We start from the raw sequence: 17,199 nt of genomic DNA on the forward strand, positions 1-17,199 counted from the left end.
CACACACACACACACACACGAGTGTCCATCTGACCGGCTCCTCAAACACACACACACACACACACACACACGAATGTCCATCTGACCAGCTCCTCTGACACACACACACACACACACACACACACACACACACACACACACACACACACACACACACACACACACACACACACACACACGAGTGTCCATCTGACCAGCTCCTCAAACACACACACACACACACGAATGTCCATCTGACCAGCTCCTCTGACACACACACACACACACACACACACACACACACACACACACGAGTGTCCATCTGACCAGCTCCTCAAACACACACACACACACGAATGTCCATCTGACCAGCTCCTCTGACACACACACACACACACACACACACACACACGAGTGTCCATCTGACCGGCTCCTCAAACACACACACACACACACACACACACACACACACACACACACACACACACACACACACACACACACGGGTGTCCATATGACCGGCTCCTCAAACACACACACACACACACACACACACACACGGGTGTCCATCTGACCAGCTCCTCTGACACACACACACACACACACACACACACACACGAGTGTCCATCTGACCGGCTCCTCAAACACACACACACACACACACACACACACACACACACACGAGTGTCCATCTGACCAGCTCCTCTGACACACACACACACACACACACGAGTGTCCATCTGACCAGCTCCTCTGACACACACACACATTCTCTCTCTCTCTCTCTCTCTCTCTCTCTCTCTCTCTCTCTCACACACACACACACACCCGACTGCTGCTTTCAAGTGTGTAATAAAGAGCAGATGTGTCCACAGGAGTGTGTGTGCGGCCCGTCCTCAAAAACCACAGGAGCGACTGAACCATCACCTCACGCAGGAATGCGACCCATTGCATAATCCCAGCGCTGTGAGTGTGTGTGTGTGTGTGTGTCTGTGTCTGTGTGTGTCTGTGTGTGTCTGTGTGTGTCTGTGTGTGTGTGTCTGTGTGTGTGTGTGTGTGTGTGTGTGTGTGTGTGTGTGTGTGTGTGTGTGTGTGTGTGTGTGTGTGTGTGTGTGTGTGTGTGTGTGTGTGTGTGTGTGTGTGTGTGTGTGTGTGTGTGTGTGTGTGTGTGTGTGTGTGTGTGTGTGCGAGATCCATGAGAGATATCGTGTGGATGGCCTCCTCACCACGCATTACAATAAAACAAACACCAGAACAATTGTCGTAAACCCAGGACAGGCGCGTGCCGTCAAACACACACACACACACACACACACACTCACACACACGTTGGGTTTTCATGTTTTATGGGGACTTTCCATAGGCGTAATGGTTTTTTTACTGTATAAACCGTATATTCTATCCCCCTACACTGCCCCTAAACCTACCCATCACACACACACACACACACACACACACACACACACACACACACACACACACTGCACCTAAACCTATCCATCACACACACACAGACACACACACACACACACTGCCCCTAAACCTACCCATCACACACACACACACACACACACACACACTGCCCCTAAACCTACCCCTCACACACACACGTCTCCCGTTCACACACACACACACACACACACACACGTCTCCCGTTGTCACACACACACACACACACACGTCTCACGTTCACACACACACACACACACACACACACACACACACACACACACGTCTCCCGTTCACACACACACACACACACACACACACACGTCTCCCGTTCACACACACACACACACGTCTCCCGTTCACACACACACACACACACACACACACGTCTCCCGTTCACACACACACACACACACATGTCTCCCGTTCACACACACACACACACACACACACACACACACACACACACACACACACACGTCTCCCGTTCACACACACACACACACACACACGTCTCCCGTTCACACACATGTATTTCACTAAAGCATCGGCCATTAACCGCTTTAAACTCTGTTTATCTGACTCTGCTGACCTGTCGTCTGCCGTTCAGAGATAAACACACACTGAAGGGTCTTTTTTAGGCCGGCAGACTGGCCAATCACAGCACAGGATGAGTTTATCTCTCAGACAGTGTGTGTGTGTGTGTGTGTGTGTGTGTGTGTGTGTGTGTGTGTGTGTGTGTGTGTGTGTGTGTGTGTGTGTGTGTGTGTGTGTGTGTGTGTGTGTGTGTGTGTGTGTGTGTGTGTGTGTGTGTGTGTGTGTGTGTGTGTGTGTGTAAAACACCTCAACACGAGAGGACATATACTGTACACACCAAATTCTGAGATATTATTAAACCTCCAGCTAAATCTTTCACACGCCAATAAGACTTGATCAGACTTTCCCCATTCTCCATCTGTAGGGTTTAATATGGAGTCGCTCTAACAGCTTCAGCTCTTCTGCTCTTCTGCTCTTCTTTCCTCAAGGAAGGGGCCGTCCCCAAACTGGTCCCGCAAAAATGGGAGCATGAAATTGTCCAAATTGTCTTGCATTAAGAGTTCCTTTCACTGGAACTAACCCCTGAAAAATCATCAGTTTAATATCTTTCTTATCACCTGTGCGGAGCCGGGCGACTCCAGCGAGTGTGTGTGAGTGTGTGTGTGTGTGTGTGTGTGTGTGTGTGTGTGTGTGTGTCCTACTCACGAGGCATGATGCCCTGGTCAGCGAGCTGCTCGCGTGTCCTCCTCTGCTGGAGTCTCAGCTGCAGGACTGTGGGTGGAGGAGGAAACAGATAATGAGTGAAGCTGCACAAATCAGACATTAATCTGTGGAGGAGGAGGAACACATCATCCCCTTCAGACGGGCAGATGCTGCACACACACACACACACACACAGCGTGGATTAACAGCCCACCTCTCACGTTTATGAGCGCGTCCCTCCCAGGCTTCATAAGGACCACACACTGAAGGTTTGTTTAAAGCCAGGAGCCGTGTTTATCAGAGCCCTACATCCTGTTTTAAGAAATATTTGTGGCTCTGTTGCTTCATTTTTGTCTTTGTTTTGGGTGGTGTGTCTCTCATCACGGCAGTCTGTGTTTAACGTCTGTGCACGTCAGACTGTATGCGAGGCTCAAGGGGACGTGGAAACACATACAACATTTCACAACAGTTAGGAGAGGACAAGCGACTGTCCTTCAGAAGCTTCATTACAATCATTCAAACAGTTAATCAAGTCACTCAACCACTTCATTCACAATGAAACAACTGTCTTTATGAGTGAGTCACTGAATCATTTACTCAAGAGATTCATTCAAAAACACTGATTCATCCAGTAATGAAACAACTGTCTTTATGAGTGAGTCACTGAATCATTTACTCAAGAGATTCGTTCAAAAACACTGATTCATCCAATAATGAAACAACTGTCTTTATGAGTGAGTCACTGAATCATTTACTCAAGAGATTCGTTCAAAAACACTGATTCATCCAGTAATGAAACAACTGTCTTTATGAGTGAGTAACTGAATCATTTACTCAAGAGATTTGTTCAAAAACACTGATTCATCCAGTAATGAAACAAGTGAAGACTTTATGAGTGAGTCATTGAATCATTCACTCAAGAGATTCACTCAAAAACACAGATTCATCCAGTAATGAAACAAGTGAAGTCTTTATGAGTGAGTCATTGAATCATTCACTCATTCACTTTTGCAATGAAACGCATTGATTCTGTTTTCGCCTCATCTGGAACTATTTTCAATTAGCGGAGCAAAAATAGACAAAGTAAATGCAATATTGTGTCTAAAAATGTAAGTTACTCTTTGTTTATTAAACTGTTATGAAAGCCGAATCACAGCTGTGTTGATATCAGAGCTATATCCCTCTTGCTGGTGTGATGTTGCTGAAACATGAGCCTTGCCTCCAGTAGTTGTCCACGTTCGTTCCTCCATCCATGCGTTCATCCATTTATCATCGCAATCAATCAGCCATATTCATAATCGCGCCGTCGACACACTGATGGCGTGCTCATACCTCTGAGATCACGCCATCATGCGTGTACATCTGCTTTTGTTCAGGTCACATGACCTGTAGTTGTGCCAGAGACTGTCACGGCCTGCGAGTGTGTGGACAAACAGGAGAAATCTAATGATGTGGAGCTCTGGCTCTCACAGGATCCCGGACATGAGCCGGGTTTGGCAGACCCAACTCAATCTGGACCAATCGAGATCAAACTTTAATGCGTAAGAACAGACCCTGGACTCATGATCTCCAGAAACAGGTGAGTTCATAGAGCTGAGCGTGGAAAAGTGCCTTCTGGCATCGCGAAGCCTTTCAGCGGGCGAGAGAAAGATGAGTAAAGTTTGTAAACAGACTTTGAAGTTGGCTTGAAAAAGCATAGACTAGAAAGTTTGAAAAAGTTAATTTACAGATTTAAGTTTGAAGGTTTAAAGTTTAAAGGATTGAAGTTTAAAGTAGTTTAAAAATTACAGTTTGACAGTTTTGAAGTCAATACAGATGATTTACCATAGTTTACCATGATTCTAGCATGATTTACCATAGTTTACCATGATTCTAGCATGATTTACCCTAGTTTACCATGATTTACCATAGTTTACCATGATTCTAGTATGATTTACCATAGTTTACCATGATTTACCATAGTTAACAATAATTTACCCTAGTTTACCATGATTCTAGCATGATTTACCACAGTTAACCATGATTTACCCCAGTTTACCATGATTCTAATAATATTTACCATGGTTTACCATGATTATAGCTCGATTTACCCTAGTTAACCATGATTCTAGTATGATTTACCCTAGTTAACCATGATTATAGCATGATTTACCCTAGTTAACCATGATTTTAGTATAATTTACCATAGTTTACCATGATTATAGCATGATTTACCCTAGTTAACCATGATACTAGTATGATTTACCCTAGTTAACCATGATTCTAGTATGATTTACCATAGTTAACCTTGATTCTAGCATGATTAACCATAGTTTACCATGATTCTAGTATGATTTACCATAGTTTACCTTGATTTAACATAGTTAACCATGATTCTAGCATGATTTACCCTAGTTAACCATGATTCTAGTATGATTTACCATAGTTAACCATGATTCTAGCATGATTTACCCTAGTTTACCAAGATTTACCATAGTTAACCATGATTATAGCATGATTTACCCTAGTTAACCATGATTCTAGTATGATTTACACTAGTTTACAATGATTTACCCTAGTTAACCATGATTCTAGTATGATTTACCCTAGTTAACCATGATTCTAGCATGATTTACCATAGTTTACCATGATTTATCATAGTTAACCATGATTATAGCATGATTTACCCTAGTTAACCATGATTATAGCATGATTTACCATAGTTAACCATGATTCTAGCATGATTTACCATAGTTAACCATGAGTATAGCATGATTGACCCTAGTTAACCATGATTATAGCATGATTTACCATAGTTTACCATGATTTACCATAGTTAACCATGATTCTAGCATGATTTACCATAGTTAACCATGATTCTAGCATGATTTACCCTAGTTAACTGTGATTCTAGCATGATTTACCCTAGTTAAACATGATTATAGCATGATTTACCATAGTTAACCATGATTCTAGTATGATTTACCCTAGTTAAACATGATTCTAGCATGATTTACCCTAGTTAAACATGAATATAGCATGATTTACCCTAGTTAACCATGATTATAGCATGATTTACCATAGTTAAACGTTATTTTAGCATTATTTACCCTAGTTAACCATGATTATAGCATGATTTACCCTAGTTAACCATAATTATAGCATGATTTACCCTAGTTAACCATGATTATAGCATGATTTACCATAGTTTACCATGATTTACCATAGTTAACCACGATTATAGCATGATTTACCCTAGTTAACCATGATTATAGCATGATTTACCATAGTTAACCACGATTATAGCATGATTTATCATCGTTTACCATGACTTACCATAGTTAACCATGATTATAGCATGATTTACCCTAGTTAACCATGATTATAGCATGGTTTACCCTAGTTAACCATGATTATAGCATGATTTACCCTACTTAACCATGATTCTAGCATGATTTACCCTAGTTAACCATGATTATAGCATGATTTACCATAGTTAACCACGATTATAGCATGATTTACCATCGTTTACCATGATTTATCATAGTTAACCATGATTATAGCATGATTTACCCTAGTTAACCATGATTATAGCATGATTTACCATAGTTAACCATGATTATAGCATGATTTACCATAGTTTACCATGATTTACCATAGTTAACAATGATTCTAGCATGATTTACCATAGTTAACCATGATTCTAGCATGATTTAGCCTAGTTAACTGTGATTCTAGCATGATTTACCCTAGTTAAACATGATTATAGCATGATTTACCATAGTTAACCATGATTCTAGTACGATTTATCCTAGTTAAACATGATTCTAGCATGATTTACCCTAGTTAACCATGAATATAGCATGATTTACCCTAGTTAACCATGATTATAGCATGATTTACCATAGTTAAATGTTATTTTAGCATTATTTACCCTAGTTAACCATGATTATAGCATGATTTACCCTAGTTAACCATAATTATAGCATGATTTACCCTAGTTAACCATGATTATAGCATGATTTACCATAGTTTACCATGATTTACCATAGTTAACCACGATTATAGCATGATTTACCCTAGTTAACCATGATTATAGCATGATTTACCATAATTAACCACGATTATAGCATGATTTACCATCGTTTACCATGACTTACCATAGTTAACCATGATTATAGCATGATTTACCCTAGTTAACCATGATTATAGCATGGTTTACCCTAGTTAACCATGATTATAGCATGATTTACCCTACTTAACCATGATTATAGCATGACTTACCATAGTTAACCATGATTATAGCATGATTTACACTAGTTAACCATGATTCTAGTATGGTTTACCCTAGTTAAACATGATTATAGCATGATTTACCCTAGTTAACCATGATTATAGCATGATTTTCCATAGTTAAACATGATTATAGCATGATTTACTCTAGTTAACCATGATTATAGCATGATTTACCCTAGTTAACCATGATTATAGCATGATTTACAGGTGAGTTCATAGAGCTGGGCGTGGAAAAGTGCCTTCTGGCATCACGAAGCCTTTCAGCGGGCGAGAGAAAGATGAGTAAAGTTTGTAAACAGACTTTGAAGTTGGCTTGAAAAAGCATAGACTAGAAAGTTTGAAAAAGTTAATTTACAGATTTAAGTTTGAAGGTTTAAAGTTTAAAGGATTGAAGTTTGAAGTAGTTTAAAAATTACAGTTTGACAGTTTTGAAGTCAATACAGATGATTTACCATAGTTTACCATGATTCTAGCATGATTTACCATAGTTTACCATGATTTACCAGTTTACTATGATTCTAGTATGATTGACCATAGTTTACCATGATTCTAGCATGATTTACCCTAGTTTACCATGATTTACCATAGTTTACCATGATTCTAGTATGATTTACCATAGTTTACCATGATTTACCATAGTTAACATAATTTACCCTAGTTTACCATGATTCTAGCATGATTTACCACAGTTAACCATGATTTACCCTAGTTTACCATGATTCTAGTAATATTTACCATGGTTTACCATGATTATAGCATGATTTACCCTAGTTAACCATGATTCTAGTATGATTTATCCTAGTTAAACATGATTCTAGCATGATTTACCCTAGTTAACCATGAATATAGCATGATTTACCCTAGTTAACCATGATTATAGCATGATTTACCATAGTTAAATGTTATTTTAGCATTATTTACCCTAGTTAACCATGATTATAGCATGATTTACCCTAGTTAACCATAATTATAGCATGATTTACCCTAGTTAACCATGATTATAGCATGATTTACCATAGTTTACCATGATTTACCATAGTTAACCACGATTATAGCATGATTTACCATAGTTAACCACGATTATAGCATGATTTACCATCGTTTACCATGACTTACCATAATTAACCATGATTATAGCATGATTTACCCTAGTTAACCATGATTATAGCATGGTTTACCCTAGTTAACCATGATTATAGCATGATTTACCCTACTTAACCATGATTCTAGCATGACTTACCATAGTTAACCATGATTATAGCATGATTTACACTAGTTAACCATGATTCTAGTATGGTTTACCCTAGTTAAACATGATTATAGCATGATTTACCCTAGTTAACCATGATTATAGCATGATTTTCCATAGTTAAACATGATTATAGCATGATTTACTCTAGTTAACCATGATTATAGCATGATTTACCCTAGTTAACCATGATTATAGCATGATTTACAGGTGAGTTCATAGAGCTGAGCGTGGAAAAGTGCCTTCTGGCATCGCGAAGCCTTTCAGCGGGCGAGAGAAAGATGAGTAAAGTTTGTAAACAGACTTTGAAGTTGGCTTGAAAAAGCATAGACTAGAAAGTTTGAAAAAGTTAATTTACAGATTTAAGTTTGAAGGTTTAAAGTTTAAAGGATTGAAGTTTGAAGTAGTTTAAAAATTACAGTTTGACATTTTTGAAGTCAATACAGATGATTTACCATAGTTTACCATGATTCTAGCATGATTTACCATAGTTTACCATGATTTACCAGTTTACTATGATTCTAGTATGATTTACCATAGTTTACCATGATTCTAGCATGATTTACCCTAGTTTACCATGATTTACCATAGTTTACCATGATTTACCATAGTTAACATAATTTACCCTAGTTTACCATGATTCTAGCATGATTTACCACAGTTAACCATGATTTACCCTAGTTTACCATGATTCTAGTAATATTTACCATGGTTTACCATGATTATAGCATTATTTACCCTAGTTAACCATGATTCTAGTATGATTTACCCTAGTTAACCATGATTATAGCATGATTTACCCTAGTTAACCATGATTTTAGTATAATTTACCATAGTTAACCATGATTATAGCATGATTTACCCTAGTTAACCATGATTCTAGTATGATTTACCCTAGTTAACCATGATTCTAGTATGATTTACCATAGTTAACCTTGATTCTAGCATGATTAACCATAGTTTACCATGATTCTAGTATGATTTACCATAGTTTACCATGATTTAACATAGTTAACCATGATTCTAGCATGATTTACCCTAGTTAACCATGATTCTAGTATGATTTACCATAGTTAACCATGATTCTAGCATGATTTACCCTAGTTTACCAAGATTTACCATAGTTAACCATGATTATAGCATGATTTACCCTAGTTAACCATGATTCTAGTATGATTTACACTAGTTTACCAAGATTTACCCTAGCTAACCATGATTCTAGTCTGATTTACCCTAGTTAACCATGATTCTAGCATGATTTACCATAGTTTACCATGATTTATCATAGTTAACCATGATTATAGCATGATTTACCCTAGTTAACCATGATTATAGCATGATTTACCATAGTTAACCATGATTCTAGCATGATTTACCCTAGTTATCCATGATTATAGCATGATTTACCATAGTTAACCATGATTCTAGCATGATTTACCATAGTTAACCATGAGTATAGCATGATTGACCCTAGTTAACCATGATTATAGCATGATTTACCATAGTTTACCATGATTTACCATAGTTAACCATGATTCTAGCATGATTTACCATAGTTAAACGTTATTATAGCATGATTTACCCTAGTTAACCATGATTATAGCATGATTTACCCTAGTTAACCATAATTATAGCATGATTTACCCTAGTTAACCATGATTATAGCATGATTTACCATAGTTTACCATGATTTACCATAGTAACCACGATTATAGCATGATTTACCCTAGTTAACCATGATTATAGCATGATTTACCCTAGTTAACCATGATTATAGCATGATTTACCCTAGTTAACCATGATTATAGCACGATTTACCATCGTTTACCATGATTTACCATAAATAAACCATGATTATAGCATGATTTACCCTAGTTAACCATGATTATAGCATGGTTTACCCTAGTTAACCATGATTATAGCATGATTTACCCTACTTAACCATGATTCTAGCATGATTTACCATAGTTAACCATGATTATAGCATGATTTACCCTAGTTAACCATGATTCTAGTATGGTTTACCCTAGTTAAACATGATTATAGCATGATTTACCCTAGTTAACCATGATTATAGCATGATTTACCATAGTTAAACATGATTATAGCATGATTTACCCTAGTTAACCATGATTATAGCATGATTTACCCTAGTTAACCATGATTATGGCATGATTTACCCTAGTTAACCATGAATCTAGCATGATTTAACATAGTTAACCATGAGTATAGCATGATTGACCCTAGTTAACCATGATTATAGCATGAATTACCATAGTTTACCATGATTTACCATAGTTAACCATGAATCTAGCATGCTTTACCATAGTTAACCATGATTCTAGCATGATTTACCCTAATTAACCGTGATTCTAGCATGATTTACCATAGTTTACCATGATTATAGCATGATTTACCCTAGTTAACCATGATTCTAGTATGATTTACCCTAGTTAAACATGATTCTAGCATGATTTACCCTAGTTAACCATGATTATAGCATGATTTACCCTAGTTAACCATGATTATAGCATGATTTACCATAGTTAAACGTTATTATAGCATGATTTACCCTAGTTAACCATGATTATAGCCTGATTTACCCTAGTTAACCATGATTATAGCATGATTGACCCTAGTTAACCATGATTATAGCATGATTTACCATAGTTTACCATGATTTACCATAGTTAACCACGATTATAGCATGATTTACCCTAGTTAACCATGATTATAGCATGATTTACCCTAGTAAACCATGATTATAGCATGATTTACCATCGTTTACCATGATTTACCATAGTTAACCATGATTATAGCATGATTTACCCTAGTTAACCATGATTATAGCGTGATTTACCCTAGTTAACCATGATTATAGCATGATTTACCCTACTTAACCATGATTCTAGCATGATTTACCATAGTTAACCATGATTATAGCATGATTTACCCTAGTTAACCATGATTCTAGTATGGTTTACCCTAGTTAAACATGATTATAGCATGATTTACCCTAGTTAACCATGATTATAGCACGATTTACTCTAGTTAACCATGATTATAGCATGATTTACCATAGTTTACCATGATTTACCATAGTTAACCATGATTCTAGCATGATTTACCATAGTTAACCATGATTCTAGCATGATTTACCATAGTTTACCATGATTTACCATAGTTAACCATGATTCTAGCATGATTTACCCTAGTTAACCGTGATTCTAGCATGATTTACCCTAGTTAAACATGATTATAGCATGATTTACCCTAGTTAACCATGATTCTAGTATGATTTACCCTTGTTAAACATGATTCTAGCATGATTTACCCAAGTTAATCATGATTATAGCATGATTTACCCTAGTTAACCATGATTATAGCATGATTTACCATAGTTAAACGTTATTATAGCATGATTTACCCTAGTTAACCATGATTATAGCCTGATTTACCCTAGTTAACCATGATTATAGCATGATTGACCCTAGTTAACCATGATTATAGCATGATTTACCCTAGTTAACCATGATTATAGCATGATTTACCATCGTTTACCATGATTTAGCATAGTTATCCATGATTATAGCATGATTTACCCTAGTTAACCATGATTATAGCATGATTTACCCTAGTTAACCATGATTATAGCATGATTTACCATCGTTTACCATGATTTAGCATAGTTATCCATGATTATAGCATGATTTACCCTAGTTAACCATGATTATAGCATGATTTACCCTAGTTAACGGCTCGGGTTATGTATATAACCCTTGTTCCCTGAGAAAGGGAACGAGCACTGCATCGGTAACGACGAATTTGGGGACACTCCCTAAGCAACAGCGCGTCTGAAGTATGAATGAAATCAGGCCAATCCTGATTGGTGTTGCGTCATGACGTAACTATGACGGCATACCCGGAAGATACATATAGGGCAGCCCAGGCATAGTAATGGCAGTTATCGCGATGAAGCATGCGCTCCAGGCCTGCCGAGGTGTGGCGACGAGATGCAGTGCTCGTTCCCTTTCTCAGGGAACAAGGGTTATATACATAACCCGAGCCGTTCCCTTTCGAGGGAACTCCCACTGCATCGGTAACGACGAATTTGGGGAACGAGTACCCACTAGGCCACACCGATGGTAGCACCAGTCCTAGTGTGAAGCCGGAAACCGGGCACAGCTAGGACTGGAGTACCCTAGCACCGGGCGTCGCAGGGAGGTGCAGACTATAAAACCTAATAAAGGTGTGTGGAGTAGCCCATCCGGCCGCCTCGCAAATGTCCTGCAAGGGGACCCCAGAAAGGAGGGCCACCGAAGAGGCCATGCCCCTGGTGGAATGTGCCCTCACGGCCATAGGTGAAGGCAGGTTGCGCACCTGATAGGCCGTGGCTATTGCCTGGACAATCCAGTTACTAATAGTCTGGGTTGACGCAGGCAGCCCCTTCTTAGATGAACCAAAACACACTAATAGCTGCTCAGACTTCCTCCACTGCGCAGACTTCTCCACATATAATTTAAGGGCTCTGACCGGGCAGAGCAGGTGAAGCCTCCCTTCTTCCGCCGTCACGTGAGGCGGAGGATGAAATGCCTGAAGAACCAAAGGCCTGACCACGTTTGATGGCACCTTGGGCACATAACCGGCCCTAGGGTGTAAGATGGCCTTCACTTCGCCAGGGGCAAACTCCAGGCAAGTCGGCGTAAGCGCCAAGGCCTGAAGGTCCCCCACCCTCCTCAGAGAAGTGATGGCTAAGAGAAAGGCCATCTTAAGGGTCAAGCTCTTTGGGTCTGCTGACTCTAGTGGCTCGAAGGGGGCCTCAGCCAATCCCTCGAGAACCACTGCCAGGTCCCAGGTTGGGACTCTGGACCGAGCCGCAGGCCTCATCCTCCGAGCCCCACGGAGGAACCGTACAACCAACTGGTGCCTACCCAAAGGCCCATCACCCAACGGTGTGTGGAAAGCCCCAATGGCAGCCACGTACACCTTGAGTGTGGACGGGGTAAGCCCTGCAGAGAAACGATCTTGGAGGAACTCCAGCACTGAAGCCACTGGGCAGTTAACTGGGTCCACCTCACGCTCTCTACACCAAGTGGAAAACACATTCCACTTGAGGCTGTACAGTCTCCTTGTAGACGGAGCCCTGGAACTGAGTAAGGTCTCGATCACATCGGCCGGCAGGCCAGCCTCTAGGTATCTGGCCCCCTCAGGGGCCAGACCCAAAGGTTCCATAACTCGGGCCGGGGGTGAAATATCGTGCCCCCTGCCTGAGACAGGAGATCCCTCCTCAGAGGAATCTCCCAGGGTTGACCTGCCAGCAGAGATATGATGTCCGAGAACCAAACCCGAGTCGGCCAACGTGGCGCCACCAGAAGCAGGTTGGCGCCCTGTCGACGGACCCGCTCCAGGACTCCCGGGAGCAGAGCGATCGGGGGAAATGCATACAGACGTAGCCTCGGCCATGTCTGCACCATGGCATCCAGCCCCAGAGGGGCCGGATGCGTGAGAGAAAACCACAGTGGGAAGTGGGTCGTCTCTAGAGACGCGAATAAATCCACTTCCACTGGGCCAAACCTCTCGCACATGGCCTCCACCACCTCCGGGTGGAGTCGCCATTCCCCGGGCCTCAGCCCCTGCCTCGACAGGATGTCTGCTCCCTGATTTTGGACCCCCGGGACATACATTGCCCTGATGGACAACAGTTTCCCTTGGGTCCACAGGAGAATCTGATGCGCCAGTCTGTATAGAGGGCGCGATCTGAGACCCCCCTGCCGGTTGAGGTACGCTACGACAGACGTATTGTCTGTCCGTACCAGGACATGGTGACCGCCGAGGTCCGGGAGAAAGCTCCTGAGAGCTTTGTAGACCGCCATCATCTCCAGGCAATTTATATGCCAGGAGGAATGACGGCCCTCCCACGGGCCCCTCGCAAAGCGGCCGTCCATGACCGCGCCCCAACCAGTGAGGGAGGCGTCTGTTGAAACGGATTTCCGGCAACAGGACGCTCCCAACACTGGCCCCTGGGACAGAAACCAAGGTTCTTTCCATATGGCTAGGGAACGAAGGCAAACGCGCGTTACCCTGATCATACGGAACGGGTTCCCCCTGGGGGAAAACCCCTTGGTTTTCAGCCACCACTGTAGGGGTCTCATGTGCAGCAGTCCAAAAGGTATTACGTTGGACGCTGCTGCCATGTGACCCAGCACCCTCTGGAAGTGCCTGACAGTGATGCTGTGGCCTAGCCTTAATCCTGAGACCATCGCCTGCGTGGTCTCGACTCGTGCGGGGGCTAATTGCGCCCGCATCGAAGTCGAGTCCCACACGACTCCCAGGAACGTAGTTCTCTGGGATGGCGTCAACACACTCTTCTTGGTGTTGAGTCTCAGCCCCAAGCACTGTATGTGGGCCAGAACGACATCTCGATGCCGAACCGCCATATCGTACGATTGGGCCAGAATGAGCCAATCGTCGATATAATTCAGCACACGGATGCCCTGGAGTCTCATTGGAGCCAGGGCTGCATCCATGCACTTTGTGAATGTGCGTGGGGAAAGAGCTAGACCAAAGGGAAGCACTCGATATTGGTACGCCTCGCCCCCGAAAGCGAACCTCAAGAGCTTCCTGTGACATGGAAGGATGGAAATATGGAAGTATGCGTCCTTCAGATCTATCGTGACGAACCAGTCCTCGGACTGGATCTGACTCACGATAGTCGGGATGGTGAGCATTTTGAACCTGAACCTCATCAGAGATCGGTTCAAATACCTCAGATCCAGAATAGGACGCAACCCTCCATCCTTCTTTGGAACTATGAAGTACCGGCTGTAGAACCCGGACTCCCTCTCTGGCGGGGGAACATACTCTATGGCCCCCTTTACCAGCAAGGATTCTACTTCTTGTTCCATAACCCGAACCCGCTCTGGTTCCACTACAGTCCATGTCACTCCACAAAATTTTGGTGGAGGGTGACTGAACTGCAGTCTGTAACCTTTTTCTACAGTGCGCAGGACCCACGTAGAAATACTCGGAAGGCGTTTCCACGCGCCGAGATAATCTACTAAGGGAACCAGCCTCTCGAGGCTGGCTTCGGGTATCAACCGAGCCAATTTTCGGTGTACGGACGTGTTAACTGCCCAGTCGCAAGTCCTCCCGGAGGCGGCTGGAGCAGTGAACGTCCGCGGGAAACCGATGTGGCCCGAAGCGTCTGTGACGGCGGGATTACCACATCGATTTCCCGAGAGCGCCGCGGCGGGGACAACCTCGGTTGCTCCTGCGCGGGGGGGACCGCTCTTTGAAGTCCAGCCGAAGCTAGGACTTCTTCCCAGCAGCCTTCCTAGCCTGAAGGACGTTTCTCAAATCGCCCATAGGTGCGGAAGCCTGCTGGTGCGAGCGCCGCCTCTGTTGCCAAGCTCCAGGAGGAGGGGCTCGAGAGGCGACGCTCTGCTTTTGCACCTGCCGGTGCGAGGAACTGGTGGACGGCTGAGGCTGCCCGCTGGAGGCAGCCTTCCCTTTGGAGCGACGAGGGAGATATTGGCGGAAAGCTGCTGACTGCTTCCTCGCCTCCTGGAATCTGTCGACGACGATATTAACAGCGTCGCCGAACAAACCAGAAGGCGAGATCGGGGAATCCAGAAGGAAGGTTTTATCCTTCTCCTTCATCCCCGATAAATTCAGCCATAGATGTCTCTCCACAGTCACCATGGATGCCATAGAGCGGCCCACAGCGCGGGCCGTCTCCTTGGTGATGCGGAGAGACAAATCCGCAGTCTTCCGGAGCTCCAATATGTCCCCCGGAGAGGGACCCTCACCCTCGTCCAACTCCTTCAGGATGTCGGCCTGGTAGGCTTGCAAGATGGAAAGGGTATGCAAGGAACTACCAGCCCGCCCAGCCGCCATATAGGCTCTGCCCACCAAGGCTGAGGTGTCCCTGCAGGGCTTGGTGGGCAGTACCGGGGCTTTCAGCGACGATGCCGATTCGGGAGAAAGATAGCCCGCGAGCGCATCTTCCACCCGCGGCATCGTCCCGTATCCGGCTGCACGCGCCCCCAGGACATTAGAATAGTCCAATACAGGGGGATTGGAGACGCGTGCCGAATACGGCTTTTTCCAAGACTTGCACAACTCGTTGTGCAAGTCCGGGAAAAAAGGCAAACCCCGGCGAGGTGTTTGAGCCCGGCGTGAAAGGAATCGGTCATCCAGCCTGCTTGGTGGCTGGACTTCCTCATTTTCCTGTGGCCAATCTAATCTTAATTTGGCCACCGCACGGGTCAAAACCTCGACCAGTTCCTCTTGAGCGGGTGGGTGAAGTGGCGACTCATCTGGTGCTTCACCGCCCGCTTCGATGTCCACCTCATCTGGTTCCTCGGAACCAGAGAGAATGAACATCGGATTCTCCACCCCGGGGGAAGAAGCCGCAGCGCGGGCTTCCACACGGGGAGGGAGAATCTCGGAATCATCAGACGAAGTTTGGGAAAGTGCCTCAGCAGTCCCAAACCTGTCTGACAGATCCCGCTGTGAGCCCCAGGATCTGCGACGCCGCTTTGCCTCGGCAACAGCGGGTCCAGAACCAGAGGGCTCACGAGGCTGGCCGGCCTCATCGAACACGGCCAGCCGAGAACGCAAGAGCCTGAGTGTGAGCCGCTCACAGTGTTCACAGGCGGCTCCCTCGAGAGCCGCCTGAGCATGCTCAACACCCAGGCATTGAACACAAAGCGAGTGTGTGTCCGAGCCCGACATGTAGCGAGGACACGGGTGCACACACTGCTTAAAGTCCCTTGCCTTCTCAGTCGCCATCTCACACACTTTCTTTCTCACAACGAACAACAATAAATAGACAGACAGATTTACAAAGAGCGCTATGCTGAAGAGCGATAACTGCCATTACTATGCCTGGGCTGCCCTATATGTATCTTCCGGGTATGCCGTCATAGTTACGTCATGACGCAACACCAATCAGGATTGGCCTGATTTCATTCATACTTCAGACGCGCTGTTGCTTAGGGAGTGTC

General features: G+C 43.4%; 1 protein-coding gene across 11 annotated transcripts in view; it reads right to left on the minus strand.

The window, feature by feature from the left end:
* myocd (myocardin) overlaps nucleotides 1-17,199 on the minus strand; it is a 75,789-nt gene that overhangs the window by 42,517 nt on the left and 16,073 nt on the right. For all 11 annotated transcript variants that reach the window (XM_079801610.1, XM_079801602.1, XM_079801601.1 and 8 more), the window contains exon 2: nucleotides 2,671-2,736. In XM_079801610.1, the coding sequence (XP_079657736.1) occupies nucleotides 2,671-2,736 (66 nt within the window). The remainder of the gene's footprint in view (nucleotides 1-2,670; nucleotides 2,737-17,199) is intronic.

Source organism: Gobio gobio, assembly GCF_949357685.1.
Source record: "Gobio gobio genome assembly, chromosome: 20".
Lineage (NCBI taxonomy): Eukaryota > Metazoa > Chordata > Actinopteri > Cypriniformes > Gobionidae > Gobio > Gobio gobio.